Source organism: Anser anser (genome assembly GCF_964211835.1).
Source record: "Anser anser genome assembly, chromosome: 4".
In the NCBI taxonomy this organism is placed as follows: domain Eukaryota; kingdom Metazoa; phylum Chordata; class Aves; order Anseriformes; family Anatidae; genus Anser; species Anser anser.
Genome location: NC_139724.1, coordinates 2,808,209 through 2,829,499, shown reverse-complemented (window position 1 = coordinate 2,829,499; position 21,291 = coordinate 2,808,209). Strand labels below are relative to the sequence as shown.

Below are 21,291 nucleotides of genomic sequence, written 5' to 3'. Positions count from 1 at the left end.
TTCAATTTCTCTTTCCTCCTTTTGTTGCTCTGAGTACAGGAAATTAAATGTTGATAACGTTTAAGAAACTACAAATACCTCAGATTATCATACATCTCTTCTTCCACTGATTAAAGCTGATGGTTAACCATAAAATACAAAACCTAGTTGTTAGGAACTTTTCTGGGTGGCATACAGGAAACAGTTGCAGCTGGTATCTTAATGATGTTATTAATATAAGAGTGCCACAGAAGTAACCTATATCACATCAATAAAGTATCTGAAAAGCACAGCGAGGTACATGACTGCCTATTCCATTTAATGAAAAGCGAACTGATTTTTAAAACATCACCTCTAAGCATGGTTTGTTGGGGACTTCCCACCGGGACAGTATCAGTCTCCTTGTGTGATAGGTCAGGGAAATCACGAATATGAAAGAACAATCTGCTAGTGAAGTTTTGTTTTGGAGGAGTGCTTCTTAGGAGTTAATAATAAGGAATGGCAGCTTTGCTTCCAATAAGAAAAACCTGCCTGCCACTTTTCAGTCATGTTGCACACTGATCAAATTTCTTCAAAGTAAGTTGTGGGCAAAATTTCACTTGCCATGATTTTCTTAGGCTTTATATCCCACCTCTTAAACTAGCACGAAGAACCAGGCCAAATTATTCCAAATTACTCAATTTGGAGGGCTAATGTGCAAGAATGCACACCACAGCCCAGAACCTGCAAGCGTTACGGCAGAAAAACATGCTGGGAGACCTACTAAATTCAAATATACTATTCATTAAAGTGCAAATGCTTGATGACTCACTGCCAAAGACTTGAAGAATAATAAATTACAAAACAAGCCTTGTGGTTTTTTGTTTTATTGGTGTTTATGATCCAATCTTCCTACTGAAAAGTATATCACAGCTTAGATTGAAAGTGCTGTTCTATATACACTGTTTTACTCAGAAGTATGAAGCTTTTTTGAAAGAGAAATGCTCCAGCTAACAAGCTGGCATTACCAAAGGGAGGCAGACCTTATACGAGCTCCCATCATTACTGGTATCCTTCCATTAAAACAAAACAGAATAAACCCCAAACCAGCCAAACAAAAAGAAATAACTGGAGCTTGCTAGACTGAGGTTGCTCCAACTAGTTGAGGATTTTGGAGTTAATGAGTTATCCGGCTTAAAGCTGAAGTTCATTTGTGTATTTGTGGCTTACTCACTAGCTCCATCTGCATTAAGTGCTCATTTAGCTCTGTACAGGGTACAGAAAATGTAAGACCACCTCAGAAATTGTACAAAAATAACTGATGTCCATTACTTTGCTGTTTACGTTAGAAAAAAAAAAAAACAAAAAAACGGATGATGAAGCCAGATTACCGTTTATAATTTCATGGATACATCACCCCTCCAAATGCATTTTATAAACTACAGACATCAGCAAAGACTGCTGTTAAAACTCTCACAAGGGCCGTGATTTCCAACTAAAATTAAGAGCAATATATTTGCCTGCATTATGCAACAAGAACAGTGTATATTTTTTTTTATTTACAGAAGCATGTGAATTAATATTTAAAATAAAGTGCCTTAGAAAAATTTGGGGGGATAGGATACATACTGCTGTGATGTGTGCTTGAAGGACCTGATACAACACAGCCTTAGATCTTACATTGCAGGCACTCCAGAAATTCATTTAGGGAAAGCAAAGGGGAGGAGATATTTCTACAACCTACGGCCAAAAAACCCAGAAGTTCATTGCTTTTGAAGCCTGTTTTATACCATTATAGCTTATAAAATTATGGGAAAACATACATTAACTCTTATAGGCTGCTGTTCATAACAAACTAGGTTCTTTGACTACAGTTATGCATAAAACTTCTGAGTTCTTTCAATGCTTAACCAACATTACATGTTATATGTAAAAAATTAAATAAAAGCCAGTAAAATGAAGGCACCAAAAGCAGTAACTACAAGTATTGTGTTTATGGCACTGCCAGCATGTCCTTTAAAATGTGCCTGGTATGGATTATTATGCAGTATTTTATGTTATAGGACATATTTCATAATCAGCTGCCTTTGCAATTGTTGTTTTTGGCTTGGAATGCTTTTTTATTTTTATTTTCATTTTATATTTTAATTCATCTTTCTCTAAGCACAGATACTGCATACAAATCAAATATTTAAATAATTTGCAGTAGCAAAGCAATTAGCATATTCTAAATTAAGCCCACAATGAAAGATTTCTTGCAACTACAAGCAATAGCTATAAATAAAACCTAAGGCAGTGCTAATAAGCCAGAAAGCAGACTAAAGAGAAATGGCGTTGTGACAACATGAAGAAATTAAAGTGATTTAGGGCAAACAGCAATTTTGAAGAGAAAAAAGATGTTCCTTTCACGTGCTGAGGGTCTTACCTCACAAGAAATATATATTCCACATAAAAGGAAGAAAGAAAAAGGAAAATAAAACACTTTTATAACCACATTGTTATGGACAAATGACCTTCAAAAGCATGCTTTGCAATGAAATACAATGAATAAACAACTGGAAAAATAAAATGCCATCAACGGATACTATGGGGTCATTATGGTGTAAAACAGAGATGAAAGGTGAAAAATTTCAAGAAAAAAAAAGCCAAAACCCTGTTTGCTTTTCATGCCAAAATCACAATTTAAAATGACTTCAGCATTTTTCCTTCATGAAAGCTGGAACTGACTGTTACATATACAGACAGTGACAGGTATGAAAAGTGATGAAAAATGATGTACTTGTTTGATATTTAAAAATAACTAAGTTTTACAAAATATGCAGCCAACAGCATTCCCACCTTGAAAATGAACTGAAAGATGTTGGCAATTCATTAAGCCTTAACCCAATGAAATTTACATAAATGTAATCTTCTGTGTTGAATGTATATATTAAATATAGGAACCTAACTAAGAAGGAACGTGTCTTTCAAGTACTATGCAAATTGAACAAATTGTTTTTGCATTCATGATTATTTATTTTGGATTATTCAGAGCTTATTATTATTCAAAACATGCCCAAAGCACTATCATGTTTTTGTCTATAAATTAAGTTATGCTCCAACAGTTACATCACCAGAGTAGGAGGATATGTAATATTACTGATTTTTAAATTTGGCATTCTTTTCAACTGTGCCCTTAGGATTTCAAATGGCAAAATGAAAAATTCAGCATAGCATCATAGTTCCAGCCATACTGCTATTGAGGACAATTCTAACTCTACTAACAGCAAACATATTCTAGTTTTTGCTATTAAAATTTATTTAATATAAAGATCTAAATCTCCATGTACACTCACTACAAAATTATTTCATAAATAGGAAACATCTCAGTATAACAAACTAGGCAACAGAAGACAGGGAAAAGATGGACCAATTTTAGTACATTTCTTACTTCTTAGCAAAGCAATAAAGAATGGACGTTGTTTTTTTGTTTGGTTTTTTTTTTTTAAATGCAAGATGCAATGAAGTTCTCGAATGAGATTTCACATATAGAAAAGTGACTTTTTGACTGTTGTTTGACCATACTTACTCATACGGAATTATATGTATTATTTGCGATTTTCCTCCACCAAAATAAGACAGGAAAATTCCATCTGTCTTTCAACAGATAGCACTAAACATGTAAAAAGAAGGAACCCACATGCTACTGAAAAATTACACCACTGATGTCTGCTACAAGTGATTCTATTTAGCCCAAATAGCTTAAATTCTCTTGCTTGTTTCTGCAAAGGAAAAAAAAATGTGAGATAGATCATGTTTATAGGTTCCTTAATAACAAAGATCTTTGTGTACTAATAAATCCTAATTACACCTTAGTTATTGCAGACATCAGAATATAAAAACTCTATGAATCTGGAGCTCAACGAACATACCTGAGAAATTTCTGGTAGCCAGCATAGTTGTCAAAATGGCCCCCTGTGTATACATATATATTCTCAAATTAGCAACACACTTGTTTAAAATATTGAATGTGAACACAACAGGAAAAAAAGTAAACAAGCATGCATTACATAAACTGCTTAATTAACCCTGAAAGAATGGATTGTCTGAGCATTAACTGTCATTCATGATGGTGTGAGAGCATAAATTATAATCTAATCTTAATTACGCATCTGCTAGCCATCCTGGTAATCTCACATAGTTACAGACTGTGAGTATATAATACCCAAAACATGAGTATTCACAGGCACAGCATAATACATTGCTGAATATAAAACAGACTTCACTCACTTGCTTAGATTCTTTTATTTTTTTTGGTAGGAAGAGGAGTTTATTATTTGTAATGTGCTAATTAGAAAAGCTCATATTTGCAAAGTTATGCTGTCTGGTCAGGAGAAAATACATGATAACCTAGAAGAACAACCTAAGTCATTTTCCTTCAAAAAATATTTTTAATGTGTATAAATGATGGTGATTGATGTGATTTTGAATCCAACAAAACTATGCAATACTAATTTTAAATTTTCTTTCTTAAAACATTTATTTGTAATTGGTTAGAAAGACAATTAGATTTGCAAAAGGATATATCAATTCCAGCATTGCATACGTTTTAATGCTTAGTATCACGGCTCACATATTATGTTCTATTCTCTTTCATTAAAAATTAAGAACCTCACACTCAAAAGCTGCTCATCTATCCAATTGTTCACTATAGGAATATTCAAGAAAGATTCCCTTGGGGTCCATTTATTTTATACACGGACCACAAGCCAAATCACACTTTTGTCTTTCCAAAATTATCTACTCATCCTTGCAGAAGTTTTCATTCTTACCTTTAGTTTTCGTCTTGCATTGAATTTCTTCAAGCAATCTACAGTCTCTTGTCTGTGCATCATAGAGGCAACAGTAGAACGTTGCTAAGGGAAGAAGAAAAGACTTATTTTAATGCACTCAGACAGACATGTAGCTTTTTATTTACTCTACAACATACATATTCTGACTCATGTGGTCCCAAGTTGAATCTTCAATTTCTACCCTACGTGAATATTGCTTTCTGCAGGCTTTGACACATCTGGTAAATTTCCAAATCAACAGAAACCTCAAGGTCTCTTTTTACCCAGTCTTTCCTATGTGTAACGTCCTCTTGAAATAAATCATTTTTTCACAGTTTCCTTAATAAGGACTAAGAAGAACACTAAATCTTAGAACTTGGGTTACACAGTATAAACATACTCAAAATAATATACTAAATTATAGTTCCTGAAAAGATGTTTTAAAACAAGAGGGTTGATTTTCTTTAACATTAATGATTTTAGGTGAGGTACAGAAGTAGGAAATATTTCAGAGAAAATTCAGCAGTACCTACTCTCTCTGTAACCCAACTTAATTTGCATCACAATCTTACAGGCAAGATAATGCAGCCTGCTGGAAAGAATAAAGGCTTGGCAACCAGCTGTACACCTCACTGTGACTTTCAAACTATCAGCCCAGACTGCCTGTAAAGTCAAAGTGTAAAATATATTGAGAATTGGAAAGTGGTCCTGAATCCAGTAACACAGTCTACCTCTGTTAACAGTAAATTGGCTTACAAAAAGTCCATTAGTCTCCTGCCTTTAAATTTCATGTTCATTGTAATGGTTATAGGAAAACGATGTAAAGCATTATGCAACTGAAAGTTACTTTCTTGTACATTTTTTTTCCTGCAGAATTTAAAATAACTTTCTAATTATGGCAGTGAACATCTGCATCACAAATTCAAGGCAAAGAAGTTTGCTTCTACAAAATTTCTTATTCCAGACTGAGACCTCAATGTATGAAACTATTGACTGTATAAGTATAATCACAATTGTGCACTCTACTACTTAAATAGCTGCGAAAGAACAGCACAAACAAGGACAAAAACTATCCTCTGAATACCTCCACTGTATGCTTAAGTATACCATGAGTTGATTTCTCTATCAAATTACTTTGTTAAATGTGCAGAAGTTACTTACACAGATCCATGGATGCTTTAGTGCTTCTGATGCTGTGATACGTTTCGCTGGGTTGATAGTGAGCATTTTATTGATAAGGTCTTTTGCCTCAGGAGTCACTGTATCCCATTCTGGTGAGGGAAACTTAAGAAAAAACATGTACATGTATATTATCTTGCATGATCACTACACAATTTTACCTAAATATATTTATTGATATTAGTTCTGTAATATTACTGTCTAGTTCTAATGAAAAAAATGTTTTTCCACAATTATAAAAGATTGCATTAGCCAGATTTATGAGTAATGTTTTTGTCCTTTACTGTTTTGACTTCTTATTGATTTGGTTCAGACGCAAAGTATTTATATATTTACAATAACACGATGCCAACTGATATTCATAGGATAAACTAACAGCAGCACACAGATTAACAGACTCCAGTCAACCGAGAGGAATATGGCCATATTGAATCTAATGCAGTACTAATTTCACTATTAATAAAGACAAAAATATTAATCGTTATTATTCAAACTCCTCGTTTGCTTTATTTCAATGTCAGTATTAATGCTAACTGTATATAGCGTATAAATTCATAACTCTAATTAGATTTACCACCTCCCTGCTCAGCAAAATATTTACAAATATGTACTCAAACTATCTGCCCAAATGGAAATGGAATAAAAAATATGTACATCTTAAAATACCTTTGTGAACAGACCTCAACCTTGAGCATTTTGTTTTCCAGTACTAAAAAAATGTTTATTCTTAGGCCATTGGAATTTGTATCAAATTGTAATCTAGATGCAGTATTCACAAGTATTTACTATGGTATGTGCAACACAGATGTATAGTTCAGTCTCTGCACTTACTCATTTCTTGCCCTCTCAGCTGAAATCGTATTTCCCCACTGTCACCCTGTTTATTACTGCATAATTCCTTGTTTGGTTGGAAGAAAACTAGACAGACCCTAAGTTCATTTCCCCTAAAAGGCATAACATATCTAGCATAACAATCACCTTTCAGTGAGTACTCTCCAAGACTAGATTCAATTAAGAGCTTTTAAAAATTAGAAGGTTCAGTCTTTTCCTCTTCATCATTCACAAATGACTTAAAGATGAACACCAATGGCCTTCTGTCTGTTTAATTTAATATAAATGGATGATGTTGCAAAATTCATAACGTCACCAAATCATCAGCTGATGCTTATCAACAGTCATAATGCTTATTGTTGGAATACACATACAGTTAATGAAACTATTATTTTTGAGCAACTCACATTTGCAGAAGTGGGCGATACAAGAGTACTTAGGACTTAAGACTTCTTTAAGTCTTTAGGACTTAAGACTTCTTAGAAACAATTTAAAATAACTAATTGGTTGAAGTGATAAACCATAAGGAAAACAACAGGCCTTTAGGAGTTCAGAAATATTTATCAGAAGCGCAGAGGTCTTAACAGGCTTGTCAGGATAACATAAACTTTTACGATTTATACAAGGACCAGACAATGAAAGCTTGGAGCCATAGGGAAACTGAAACTATTTTAGTATAGATATTCCCATCCTTATAATGTTCATGTTACTGAAGTGACATTTACTATACTGAGTGGCTCATAACGATAGCCAGTACAAAAAATAAAAATTACAGTATAAATCTAGTTTCACTTTTCACTCTAGAAAGCTCCTACTTAGAGGAGCGATAATAATTTAGAAGACAGAATATGGCACATACATCATAAGCACCAGCCTTGATCTGCTGGTAGAGTCTGTGCTGGTCTTCATCCCAGAAAGGAGGATATCCCACCAGGAGGATATACAGAATGACACCTGTAGAAATCATAGTAGTATTAAGTGATTTCAAGAAAAACAAACAAACAAACAAACAACAACAAAAAAATCATTTTGCACCTGGCAACCATGTAAGACAAACAGCTCAATAGGAGCATCCCAGCTCCTGAAAAACACTACTGCAGATAAGAGTAAATGCGGGGCTCACATGATAACCTCCGACAGAGTGTGGGTAAGAATGAATCTGACACAAAATCAGATCTGACACACTGAAAATGTCTAGTTAACTGGAGAAATAGATTTGCACTTTTCAATGATGATTGATGTTCTATAAAAATGCCTCTTGTTAACCTCTGGTGTTATCAAGTATTGTACTGCTGTAAGATTCTGTTTTAACTAATCTCATGCAAAGAAAATTTCAGCAACTCAGTTTATCTCTATAAATATGTTTGATAGGAAATTAAACAGTCCACCTGCTAGTTTTACAGAGATGATTCACTATGACTAAAGAAACATACAACCGAATAAGTGTGGGTAGAATTAAAAGAAGGAAAGGTACCATTTGTTCTTAGGTAGGTAGCTATCCCTTTGCTGGTACCATAAATTACAATGTTTCAAGAACTGGATGATAAAGTAATTGGTCTGTACTCCATTTAACAAAAACTTTAGCTTCAGAGTTTAAAACTGCAGTTAGAGTATCTTGGTCACATCAGTTTTTAGACCATATGTATGAATCGTTATGTTTTGTAACTAGTTAGGCATTGTGTGCATGCTAGTATTATAAAAATCTGTTGTGCAGACATTGTAAAGAATGCAGTGATAACATATCTTCACAAACAATATCCAAAAATAAACAAAGCTGGTAGAATAACAAAATATCTGATGATTTCATCTAACAATTAGTATCAAATTTTAACTAATACCTATTTTCTGATGCTGAGTACAAGGTATTCTGGATATCTTTTCTCCCTCAAAGTACTTTACAGTGCACTAAACGTCATCTTTTAGAATAATGCCTTACCACATGCCCACATATCCACAGGTTTTCCATAGGGATCTTTTCGTAAGACCTCTGGAGAAAGGTATCCTGGAGTGCCAGCAAAGCCTGTCATAAGGCAAGGGAAATACTCTCAAAAAACTGTATGTGCAACGCAAAAAGCAAGCGATTTTAATGTCAGCCCACAACACACAGGACTTTCCCAAATCATCCAGCACCAAACACTTAAAGTCAAAAACGTTAGTGGAGCAGGGGGAGTGTGGGAAACACTGAGTGATCCCCTTGGAGATACTAACTGAAAAACAGAAAATGCATGAGACGCAGGCCCAAAACTGTGAATGCTAAGGTTTGCTTTTGTTTGTTTTTAATCACTAGCCTAATCTAGTCTATTTTAAACTAGCCCCAAACTATAAAAATTATGCCTTCGGGAGAGCACAACTTGCTATTGCTCAGTATGAAGACAACCAACTTGGGTTTCAGCCTTCTTTTGGTGGTTGGGGGAATGGTTGGACTAGATGATCTTGGAGGTCTTTTCCAACCATAATGATTCTATGTTTCTTACAGCCTTTGCTGTTCCTATTTCGCATAGCTTCTCCTAATAAGATGTTTCCATTGCAACACTCATTTCCTTGAAGTCATGCCACTTGTGGAAACCTCCTTACAGAGGTTCACAAAAGCATCTCTGAAGTCATCTAGCCTTTAATATTTATATGTTCTTCCTTCCTTTTTCATTGACAGCAGTGCTGTCTTCTCTTAATAGAAATAAAAAATGTAAGTGTAAATGTAGACTTGGTAAAAACTTAAAAGACCAGTAACATTCTGTACCATTTCTGTTAGTGTATCTGGTCTTCCTTGGCCTGAAATAAATGGTTGAAAATTCTTGAAAGGTATTTTGTGGCTTTAATGAAGGGCCACATCTTATTTTTGAAATACCACACTGTATTCCTAAAAATTTGTGCTGAGTGGAAGATAAGCAATGGAACTCATGAAAGACAGTGATAACATGTAAAGTGGACAGTTACAGAAAAAGGAAGCCTTTGCCCTGCAGCTGGCAATCATTTTGGGGTGGGAGGAGGAAATGGAGGAACACGTTCTGTGTATTCTACTGAGAATTTATCAAATATATTTTTATGAAAAATAAGCTTGTGTTTCTCAGTCTCCTGATATGAGAGCCATGAGTTGTTAGAGTCCTATCATACAGGAAACATAGTTTAAGCTCCTTTGAGAAGCTAATAAATGTATGCTCTAAGTAGCTTTAAATAGAGTGGTTTCATATTTTTTCTTGGGCGTAGTGCTGTACATTAATATTTTTGTATTAATTTAAGTTGTAAAATTGTATTGACTTTCAACCTTACCATAGCTCCATAAACATTATTACACCTCACTTGAAACTAAACTTCACAGTGAAAATAAATATGCTACTTAGCTAACTTTGTCTCTCAACAAGGACACAGAATGGGTCTACTCATATCAGAAACAACATGTCAGAAATAAATATGAGTGCATTTTTCAGAAAACTATTGCTAATAGGAGTAATTTAGCTAAAAACAAACAAAAAACCACTTGCAAAGCTGGAAACTTTTTGTGACTGTACAGTAACCTAGAAAACACTGTATCACCATGTATTCCTATTGTCACACAATGTAAATAAGTATTTCAGAGGCCCAGGGTGCCTTGTGTTGTTTGGTGGTGCACGCATACATGAGATAGCACGTTATTCAACCTTAAATAGCTTACGGTCTCAAAACCCTCTTACGCGAAGATTACACATATATTTAACTTCATAAATGGTGAGCATGTCTCAGGTCAAAGCTGCACCAAAGGTTAACTATAATCCCATTACATAAACTAAAATTAATACAAGGAGATGTATCTTAAACACCAGCAGAAGAGATTACTGCTCGAAGACCTGTCCTGTGCTTTCATCACCTTGCTAGAGTTATGGCCTCTTAGTGCCATTCATGCAAGGATTACAAAATAAATTGGCAGAATAAACCATGCTAGTTTAAACAGTTTAGGCCATCTATCTTTGCTAACATAACTCCCTTTGACACCAGAATAAACATTCAAATGAACAGCCTGGTGAGAAGACATGGAAAAGGAGGCAGCAAGGGGCAAGAGCAAGCACCTGAGAGCACATAAAGGGCAGTATCTTTCTTTACTGCACAGCTGGATCGAAAGAGTAACTGTATATAACCTAAATTTAATGCAACTACCAAAAAAAATCAGAGGAGCTGCTCAAATGAATTAAATGGTGTGTATTTTAGTCCTATCTACAAGGCTGGACTTAGTTTACTACAAGGTGTAACTAGGACTAAATCTAACAACCAGTGAGTAAACTGCAGCCCTTCCACTGAGTGAGTCCCAGCGAGTCTGTCCCAGACAGAGAGTGGAGCCTCTCAGACACCTTCCCATCACATTCAACACCTGGTAGGAGGGTGGGGAGTTTCAGCTAAACAGAGTAACAGTTCCTCCAAACAGGCAAGAAGTAGGTTTGTTTTATAACATGCAAACTGGGAAAATATCCCTGTAGTATCCAAACGCACAGACTTATGGCTTGTTTCCTGCTGGTGCACATCCATGGTTGAAGCGGAAAGGTAACCATCACACCAGAGGAATACACATGCACAAAAAGAGACCAAAAAAAAAAGGAGAGAAAGAGAGAAATACTGATGCAGAGCTATAATTAGAATCAGAGCATGCCATGAGTCACTGAGTGCTGCAGAATCCACTGGAAAGCAGAAAAATATTCTGGAAGGAAGCAAGAGAAAGTTCAAAACACCGAGCACATCATGTTTTTGCCTTGCTAAAGCAGTCATGAGAAGATGAAGGCAGGCACACAGACCATTATGGAAAACTTTTGCAGAGGAAGTTCCAAAACAGGTACAGAACCAACTCGTTTTATCAAATATTGCAAATTTTAAAAGAGCCACATCAGACTACTTCCTTCCATCATCTTGCTGCCAGCCTCTCTGTTCCTTATAGCCTCTCTGTTCCTTATATACAAGTATTTTGAAGACAATCTGCCCACTCTCCTTTCTACCAAGTTCAGCATGGCAGTCCTCACGATGCTACGAGTCTGAAACAAGCACTCCACAAGCAACGACTGACCAAAAAAATAAAGTGCAAGATTTTACAGGGAGTTGCAGTCTCACGTGCATTGTCTGCATCCATACAGACATAACATCTGGAGAAAATAGCCCTGAAGTCAAGTTCATTCTGCTGATATTTTCCTCGAGCAGCTTCCTGCCCTCCCGATGTTTTCGTCATTTTAACACATCACTTGCATTTTGTTTTATTTCTATTCAACTCCTTTTGCACTACTCTATTTTGTTAATGTGCAAGAGCAATCTCCACTGTCTTTTCTGGATTATTGAAATCCATTTATATAAAGGCTGGGATTTAAAACAACAGGCTAGCTTATAAAGCTACCAACATATGTCCAATGGTACTGTCTGTGCATCCGCACGCAGATATATCCTAGATTTCAAACTCAATCTCTTAACACACCGCATGCACAAAATCCTTTGTGCTTTTATTCTAAGCTTTGCGAGCAAGCTCCCAAACGCTTTGTTCAATTTTAAGCTGCACTTCCTAGCTGCTGTGAGAATATGTAGCTGCTACAAATGCATACATTTTTTCATTCCTTGGATTTACAACGACTTCTGACTTGTGCTCCATATCGGTTCAAAGGGGGTTGTATTTGAGACAGAAGCATTATATTTATGTGTCTTATTATTTAAAATGATCAGTATTCATTTTTTCCTATACTTTTCCTTTGGGCACCTGTTAACTCTAACAATCTGTAATAAGAGTTTTTTAATCATTAACAAAAAGGAATACTTTAGTGGGACTAGAGAGAAATGCACTATCCCCCATCCTTTTTTCATACCCTGAAGTGAAGCACTGTACAGGACACTACTCCAGGTATCCATTCCAGAGATCTGGTTTACACGTGAGTTGCTATCTCCAGGAGGGCAGAAACCCTCCCTTTCCAATGTTTCGTGAGCTGATCTGAAGCATGGAATGCGTACTCTTTTGGTGGCTGCATGCGCACACAGTTTGTTTCCACATTCTGATACACCTCTGTGACCTTCACTATCAAGTAAGCATGCTTTTGATTCATCCCAGATGAAGATAAAGTTTTAAAAATCACCAAAATGGCTGAGAAACTCCAGTCTCAGCTTCAAAATATATTTGTAAGCTACAGGCAGAAAACCTTTTCCAGACTGCTGCACCAGGTTCCAAACACGTTTAACCACTCTCTCACCTCCTGGATTCATGGTCTCCATGATCTGCCATATGAGATGCTTCTATATTAGTTATTGAACATTCTTATAAGCCAGGTTATTTTTAACTTCATGTGTCAAAGAACAGTTTCATGAACAGCTTTACTAGCAGGTCTGAAGGGGCAGTCACCTCTAGGACCACAATATAAACAGCTGGGGCAGATAATTTGTACTGTCACAGCAAGATTTGGATGTGGATGACGGTTGACAGTTTCAGGTACTCACAAACCGCATGTGTGTTTCTTTTTTTCATTCAAGTCACATTTCAAAATGCTTCATAATAATTTTTTCAATTATTTTCAACTGACAGACAGCTGTGCAGACAATGTTTTGATCACTGGGCAGCTGTATTAGCTTGCAGTGTTACTCATCAGTCACCAGAACACCAGACCATTCCAGAGGGATGGAAACCAGCCATTCCTTTCCCAACCTCGACACTTGTATTTCCTTCATATATGAATATATATATGAATATATATTTAGAAAGAGATATGAAGATATGAAAAAGAAAGTTAAGAAGAAGGGACTTTTGTATACCTATGTTTTAGTTAAACTTACAGGCAGACAAAAGCTGGGACAAGCCCAGAGTCAGGAAACCTAAGTTTCAGGGTCAACGAATATCAAAAGCACTTAGATTACATGCAAAAGGGCCTTTTGTAAAGATATATTCACTACAAGCATGAATAAAAAAAATTTGCTCTGCATCCTATCCCTTACAAAGTACTGCTGTGCTTGCAAAATCTCTAGTATGAACAAAGCCGTGCCAGCGGAAGATACTTCTGCCAATTTATTTTGTGTCATTTAGGAAGGTGAATTAGCTTTGCCAATGAAGAAGAGGTTATGAAGCAGTGCTTCTTCTTGTCTAAGTGAGCTCTTAGATTTGGAAATGTAGCTATGGGTCACTTCTGTAGTTTTTTTGTTTTTGGTTTTGGTTTTTTAAACATATGAGGTCTGCTGCCAAGCTCTGTTTGATTTGGTGAAAATTAGAGGTAATGTTCTTCCTGAAGAAGAAGATCTAAAGTTTAGCCAGCTGATTGAACTATGAACAAAATACCCCTCCCTTAAAGCTACAAATCAAGTAGTCACACAGCTACAGGCTTTACACTAAAGTGAGAACTGGGAGGTTTGGAAGGTTGAATGGCAACACTGAATAAATGGTAAGAAATAAAAAATATTTACTTACCAAACCAAGCCTGTTGTTCTCCTTGGACTTCTATAGCCAACCCAAAGTCTGCCAGTTTTACTGCTGCTCCCTTGGATTTGCTAGCTAAAAGTAAGTTCTCAGGCTTTATTCAGAAAGAGAAAAAAAATTGAGATGAAAAGATGAGTAAACATATTTTAAACAGTTTTTCCCTTTTGGCTTTAGTTAAGGTAGTCTGGAAAAGAACAAATACTTAAAGCAGTGGAAAATGAAAAAAACACCATGCATTTTCTCCATAGAATTACAAAAATTGTACTTTCCATTCCTACTGGGAAGAACCACCAGGCCTGTAAACAGCCTTCATGACCCATATGATAGCAAGATGAATGGGCACATCTATCAGAGAATTATATAGGCCAGAATGGCCATATGGCATCGTGATACCTTTTTCTTTAACAGGACACTTCAGAGAGTCCTAACAGCTCACTACTGGAAAAACGCTTCTGAAATCCCCCAAAGACACATATTCTTTGATTAGTAGTCTGACCTACGCAGTTAGCAGGATCAGGCATCTACAGCTGCGGAACATAAACATGCTTTGCATGACAGCATAGCAATAGCAGCCATATTTTCATATTTGTATTTAGAGGGCAGGTGTATTTGCAGTGCAAATCTTTCTGCAAAAACATCACGCCCACATTTGTGCTTGCAGAGAACCTACCACAAATAACAACACAAGACCGCAAAAGTTCCCACTTTGCTTTTTTAGAGTACATGGTAACATCTGAAATCAAATGCTACGGTATACCTACAGAATCAAAAGTAAAGGATTTGAACATTAACAATGGTGTTCATTCTAGTGTTCATAATGTATCCTTTTAACCTCTTTTAGCAAATACCTCAAATGTGAATTGTCCAAAGACAACTTTATTCTATGAAGCCTTAGTTTTTAAACCTACAAAATACTGCAGAATGCAACAGATGATTTCAGAAAATTGACCTCTACAGTATTTTCTTGACATTTCTTTTTTCTTTCTTTTTTTTTTCCCTAAATCCATTATTTTTAAAAAAGGTTTTGTTATACATTTATCAAGACCTTTCATTCAAGGGTATTGCTGTGACTTTTCTAGAAGCAGTTTTTGTAGTGCTCTATCACAAGGGAATTCACTATATCCAGTCTGGCACTGGGGAACCAATCTTGCAAATTCTTAAATACATATTTCATTTTAAGCCCAGCAGCAATCATATATGCTTCCAAGGGACTATTTATGTGATTACAGTCAATCCCATGCAGGTACTGATCTTGGGAACACGTAAGATTATAAGCTTCTTTGAGGAAAGGCTATTTTTAATACATTTGTGTCAAATATGCTTGAGCATAATGAAGACCGCAACCAACGCTTCTATTAATTAACAACACAACTGGCCTTGACAAAAATCTGTAGTTTACAGGTGCTTTTTTTCCTTCCCACTGAACTGTAAAGGAACATTTTTTCAGCAATTTACAAACACCATCTCTCACTCAGCCCACAGTTGCTATATCACAGAAAAAGATCACATTAAAACCCTTTCATCAACGATTACACAATTAATCTCCTATTTCCAAATTTTTCAAAACCAAGACTAAAGTTTCTGGGAATCAAATATGATCTTTATATTCATTTCAATTATCAGTAGCCACTTCAGGGATGTTACCTAACCAGACATTGACCAAATAGCTCAGGACTTTTCTCTAGGTTTATCAATACTGATTTAAGCAATTTCAAAATGCCTGCTGTTTCATCACACTATCTTCAACATATAGCCACATATGTTTTTACATGTTTTCTACTGGGGTGAGAGAAGTTTACAGTGATTATTTCCTGGAATGCACTACTTATGTAAACCTCTTACAACAATGGATGATCTTATTTGTTGTGACCTTCAGCAATCCAACAGCAGTGAAATGCCTCACCCTCTGGGTTGAAACAGCAGTACTGCTCTACCAAGCACTTAGCAACACGACTCCATCCAAAATAGTAGTTTTGTGTTTTCTGTTGCTGTTTTTCCTTTTTTTTTTTTTTTTTAATTCCACTACTCATCTTTAATCTGCCAAAGTGCTCTAGAGAAACACCACCATCAGAGATGAATATGTTTCAACAGAAGATGAAGCAGGTTTACTGATTTTTTCCTAAGCCAAAGACAACAGCCTTTTGGACAGCGTTGTGTGGACTATGCCCTTAAACAACACGCAGCTGTCACTTCTGGACGACAAAAGGCATACCAGATAATTATCATGCATGAACTTAGAATGACTGCAATTACTTGGAAAACATTAATAGCCCCGTCTGGGACGTTCAGGACTCTACTTTGGATTCAATAGTGTCACCTCTTACTATTGGGAGACCGGCTACAGTCAAGCATGTAGAATGGCAGTGTTAACTATTGAAATTACTTGCAAATAAATTAACATGATTTACACTTTGTTTTTCCAAACATCTTTGTTCTTAGAGATCAAGTAATATATCTCTGTGTAGTTTTCCCTGCAATAAAATTAGGGGTTTTGTTTTTTAATTTAACTTCCATGGGGAATGCAAGAGGGTCGAAGCACAGAGTTTAAAAAAGCAGCCATGCTGCTGATTGCCAAGAGCTGAAGTTCCTACACAGAAGTGCGCTTCCACCATCTGTTAAAGACAGGCTGCCACTAACAGGTCAGTTTTTTCTGGATCTAGGATCCGCCACCATTCTGACTTGCACAAGGATTTCAAGAAGAGCAGCAACACACAGTTTTGCAGGTCATAAGAGGTTGCAAAAGCTCCCATTTGCTACTAAATTACACTTAAAGGTCGGTTAAATAAAAGCAGATTGTTCAACTGTTCAAATCTCTTCCTCTTGTTGCCCGCCCACATCCCCAAGCATGCCATCAAATTGTGGTCTGCATTACTGGAAAAAAATCCATCGAGTTTTGCAGTTAAAAGATCCATGCCAGGCCATAACCATCTTTTGCATATTGTAGTTCTGCTCTTGGGCCTTTGCATCTTCTTTTCTGTACAGAGTTCTGCTGCAATTTTACCACAGTCTTTCATTTCACTCTCCTTTTATTTTTCTTTTGCGAGAAAGTAGTAAGTGAAGAAGGATGGTTTTGTGTTTCCTGAAGTTTTCACTTTCAGAAATGCAACTGGGTACTACAGCTTGGCAGAAACAGTTTTTCTCATACTGTTTCCCATTCATCCCGGATTTGCCAGGATAAGAAATCCACACATGGTTTGGAGCAGGCAACAGCTGCATTTAATAGATTTCCGAAGAAAAAGTTATTTTTTGTGAATGTATGAAACATACTAGAAAGCATTCCTTATTGTGTAGCCTGAAAGTCAGTTTACAAGGCTACAATCAAGTTTTATTTCTTTTCATGATAAAAGCATAATACTGCATGTGCAGTGAGGACAGGAAACCCTCAGAGCAGCTGGACAAATCTGACGTCTTTTCATTTAGACTTGGTACGTGTTATCCAGCTCCCTGCCATGCAAGAGTTACAGACTGGATAGAGATTCGTCATTCTCATTTTGTACAACCGTGACCTGGGGAAATCCAGAATTGCAAAACAGGTTGAAGATTTTGTATGTCTCTCTGAAATCCAACACGCTCTCTAAGCTGTCTAAATGTAACCCTTTATGATCATACATGACACATACTTTTATAAATTCAAACAATGACTGTAACAGTTATTTTTTGGGGAGTGAAGGAGGGCAAGAAAGAAGACAGCATTCTGACTCCAAAAATTAACACTAACCACCAGAAAACGCCTGTCCTGGAAGGAAATTCCTGCTCCCTATAACTCATTCTGGAAGAAAAATAAAGAGACAGAGAAGCTGTGCCAGAAATAATTAGCATGTGTTTCACTGCCTTAGCTCTCAAGCCATTTTTCTTCTGCCTTTGTATAGGATCTGGTATTTCAGATAGTGCAATTCCATTTGCTTTCAGAAGAAAGTCTTCTTAAGATCTTGAAGCCCAAGTGCCCAAAGTCCTCTCCCTTATCCATGAGGCTAGTTTACTACTAGCTTTGAGAGACAAACTTGCCTCTCTGAGCTTCCCAGTAAAAGAAAAGGATGTTTAACTGTTTCTTTGCAGGCCAACATGCTTTAAACACAGGAGGCAAGAGTACACAGCTAAGAAAAAGGTGATGCTCTTCTCAGCACAGGAGCTTTCTGTCTGAGGCTTCTGTCACCAGTGTTCGTCTGGGAGGAACTTGACTTCTCAGGACCATCACGGTGAGAATGCTGTAGAAATTCCAGCTTTCTGAACATGTTTGACAGCCCAGTCATCCGGAGGAGAGAGAGGTCTTGTGACAGCAATCTTGCAGCAGCAGGCCTTTCCTCACTGAAACACGTGATGTGCAAACACCAGCATGCATCCCAGAAGTGCTCCAATCATGCTGATGAGAGAGTTCCCCCCTCCATACGCTGCCCCAAAATCTCTGGATGACAGAAAGGAACACCGTGTATTCAGCGAATACACCAAAGGCGTGAAAAGTGACTACTGTTTCCCCTGGTCCTGACAACTGATGACAGCAGACTCAGACAGCTGAGCTTCACAACCCAGACCTGGACAGCGAGGTACTGGTAAGCCTTTAGTGGAGTTTCTCCAGCAAACGCTAGAGGCTCGTTCTCGTTCGGAGGTGAAGCGAACCAATAAATGAAAGGCAACAAAACCAAAAAAAAAAGGGCAAGAACACCGTTTACACGTCCACCGATCGCAGCTGCTCGTTAGGGTTTGCTGCTCTCCGCTGAGGCACGGCGGAGCGCCGCCGGGGCGGGGACAGGCAGAGCCCCCGGCTGGGGAGGGCTCGGCGGGGCAGCAGCACTCACCTTGAGGTCGCGATGGACTACGCCCATCTGATGGCAGTGGAGCACAGCCTCCAGGATCTGCTGAATGCAATGACTGCATGCAAACACCAGGGGCGCGTGTTAGTTCCAAGCGTGGACTCGCCGTCCGCACGCCCGCAGCCGGGCGCCGGCACGGAGGCGGCGGGGCCGGGGCCGGGGCCGGGGCCGGGGCCGGGGCCGGGGCCGGGGCCGGGGCCGGGGCCGGGGCCGGGGCCGGGGCCGGGGCCGGGGCCGGGGCCGGGCGGGGGGCGCCGCTTTCCCCCCGCCGCGCCGCTGCCCCCCGTCCTGCCCCGCCGCCCCTCAGAGCACGACGGCCTCAGGCACCCTGCCGGCCCCGGGGACCTGCCTCGGTTGGCTTGCTCTGACCTCTTTTTTATTTTTTATTTTTTATTATTATTTTTTTTAATAAAAAGGACCATTTTAAAGGAAAGTCTTCGGCAAAGCTTACAAATCCGGCCAATCAAAATCTGTTGAGGTCGCGTTAAAGATTTGATATCTCTATTTGTTGCGCCTCCGCTTTCTGTGAGCTCTCTCAGAGGCGTCAGAAATTGTAGCGGCCACTGAGGTAAAAAACCACTGGAAGCGAGGTGTTTTGGGTAAATTATTAACTTCTCGCGGTCCAATTTAGTCAGCAATTAGCATCACTTGCCTGAGGGTTCGTCATACTCTAATGCAGCAGTGTGCGACCGGCTGTTGTGCTACTGCAACCCAGGGCTCAGAACAGAAGTGGTGTGTAAATCTGCAAGCTGACATACATCACAGCCAAAGTTCACCTCCATGTGCGTGCACAGCGATACACGGACACCCTTAATAAAATACCAGACATGTTCGACAGCATGGGATAAATCCAGAGCCGTGGAAAAGAGACAGCGTTTTGGCAACCATTCCCCCTTTTGCCATGATGTATATTAGGCCTGTAGACTTGCAGACTGGAAAGAGGTGTCATGCATTAATTATTTGTGTTCGTCTAGCTGTTTGGAGGGTGAGCAGGATAGGCAAGGGAACAGCGCAGACAACCCGCCCTCTGCCCCTACCCAGCAGAAAAACAACCACAAAACTCTTATCCAATTGATGGGCACCAGATACTGACCTTCAGGTCTCTGTGAACTATGCCATTTAGATGACAATGATTAACACTTTCTAGAATCTGCTGTATACAATGACTGCAAAGATACAAGGGCAGAATGGAAGGGAGAACATTTTAAAGGCACATAATCACATCAAATACAAAATAAAACAAAACTTAAAAAAATTATAAAGAACAAAAACAATTGTACATCTCCTGACAAGTCTCGATTGTACGTTGGACTGGAACAGTGTTAAAAACTGAGATATTTCCAGCTCTAACACAGCCAAAAATTAAAATAAAAATAAAAAATCACAAACCAAAAAAAAAAGACATTTAAACATGGACATAAGACACCTATTAAACAGAATCATTAGACTGCATTTTCATTCAGCAGTATGGAAGCTTCTTCCAGCTTCCAAAAACTGCAATACAAAAAATAAACTGGAGACAATAAATTAGTTGGTGATCTCTCATATTTTTTTGAACATTTTTACAATGAAGTTAACATTACAAGTGCTGAAACAAGAAAATGTTCAAAAGTGAAATGATATACAGAAAACAGATGAAAAAAATCAAAAGCTAAGGAAAAGCAAAACATTTATCGTTGTGAATCTAATGGTTTCTTAAAAACTATTAGCAGAATAAAGCCAAGTCATTCAAAAAGGTGGCATGCAATTTCAGTTAAAGTACTGTTGAGCAATAGTTTAGTAAAGAGTCACACATGGAATGGAAATCCACATTAAAAATGGAGACAAATGCTTTCTTTTGGCTCTTTAAATAATTGAATTAGCACCTATTTTTCCATGCCCAGGTTTGCAAGTTTTGACCAGTGTACCATGCCAAAAAGCACAACTAGAATATTCATCTTTTATAGCACTGGAACTTTTTCAGATGTTTTTCGGCACCACAAGAGTTTACAAATGTTTTCAGTTTCCTTTTTAAAGACATCCTTGTGGCAGAAGTCAGTGATATATAGTGAAGTAATATATAGTAGTCAGGGGCCAAGGATTTGATTCTGCTCATCCAAAATGTTTTGGCCATGGAATTGAGAAGGAACGGTGATAAATCAGTAACTGGAGCCCAAACCTGAAAACCGTTTCTTATGCGAGTAGTTCACAACTCACTGAACTAGCTGCTCATGTGAGTAAATACTACTTGCATGAGTAAGGGCTTGCAGGAGCAGACCAGTATTAAAATCCTAGGATATGCATCTTTAAAGTCCATTAACTATTTCTAAAG

At 37.7% G+C, this 21,291-nt stretch overlaps 1 protein-coding gene across 37 annotated transcripts in view; it reads right to left on the bottom strand.

Annotated features, from left to right (window-relative positions):
* Positions 1-21,291, bottom strand: part of CAMK2D (calcium/calmodulin dependent protein kinase II delta) — a 166,633-nt gene that overhangs the window by 38,332 nt on the left and 107,010 nt on the right. For 24 of the 37 annotated variants that reach the window (XM_083833380.1, XM_083833381.1, XM_083833391.1 and 21 more), the window contains exons 6-12: positions 20,074-20,146; positions 14,164-14,266; positions 8,716-8,799; positions 7,639-7,733; positions 5,931-6,053; positions 4,770-4,853; positions 3,870-3,912 (exon numbers count right to left, since the gene is read on the bottom strand). In XM_083833380.1, coding sequence (XP_083689506.1) covers positions 3,870-3,912; positions 4,770-4,853; positions 5,931-6,053; positions 7,639-7,733; positions 8,716-8,799; positions 14,164-14,266; positions 20,074-20,146 — 605 coding nt within the window. Of the gene's footprint in view, positions 1-3,869; positions 3,913-4,769; positions 4,854-5,930; positions 6,054-7,638; positions 7,734-8,715; positions 8,800-14,163; positions 14,267-18,965; positions 19,039-20,073; positions 20,147-21,291 lie in introns of all 37 variants that reach the window. The other 13 variants (XM_083833384.1, XM_083833366.1, XM_083833379.1 and 10 more) reach the window with 1 other exon arrangement.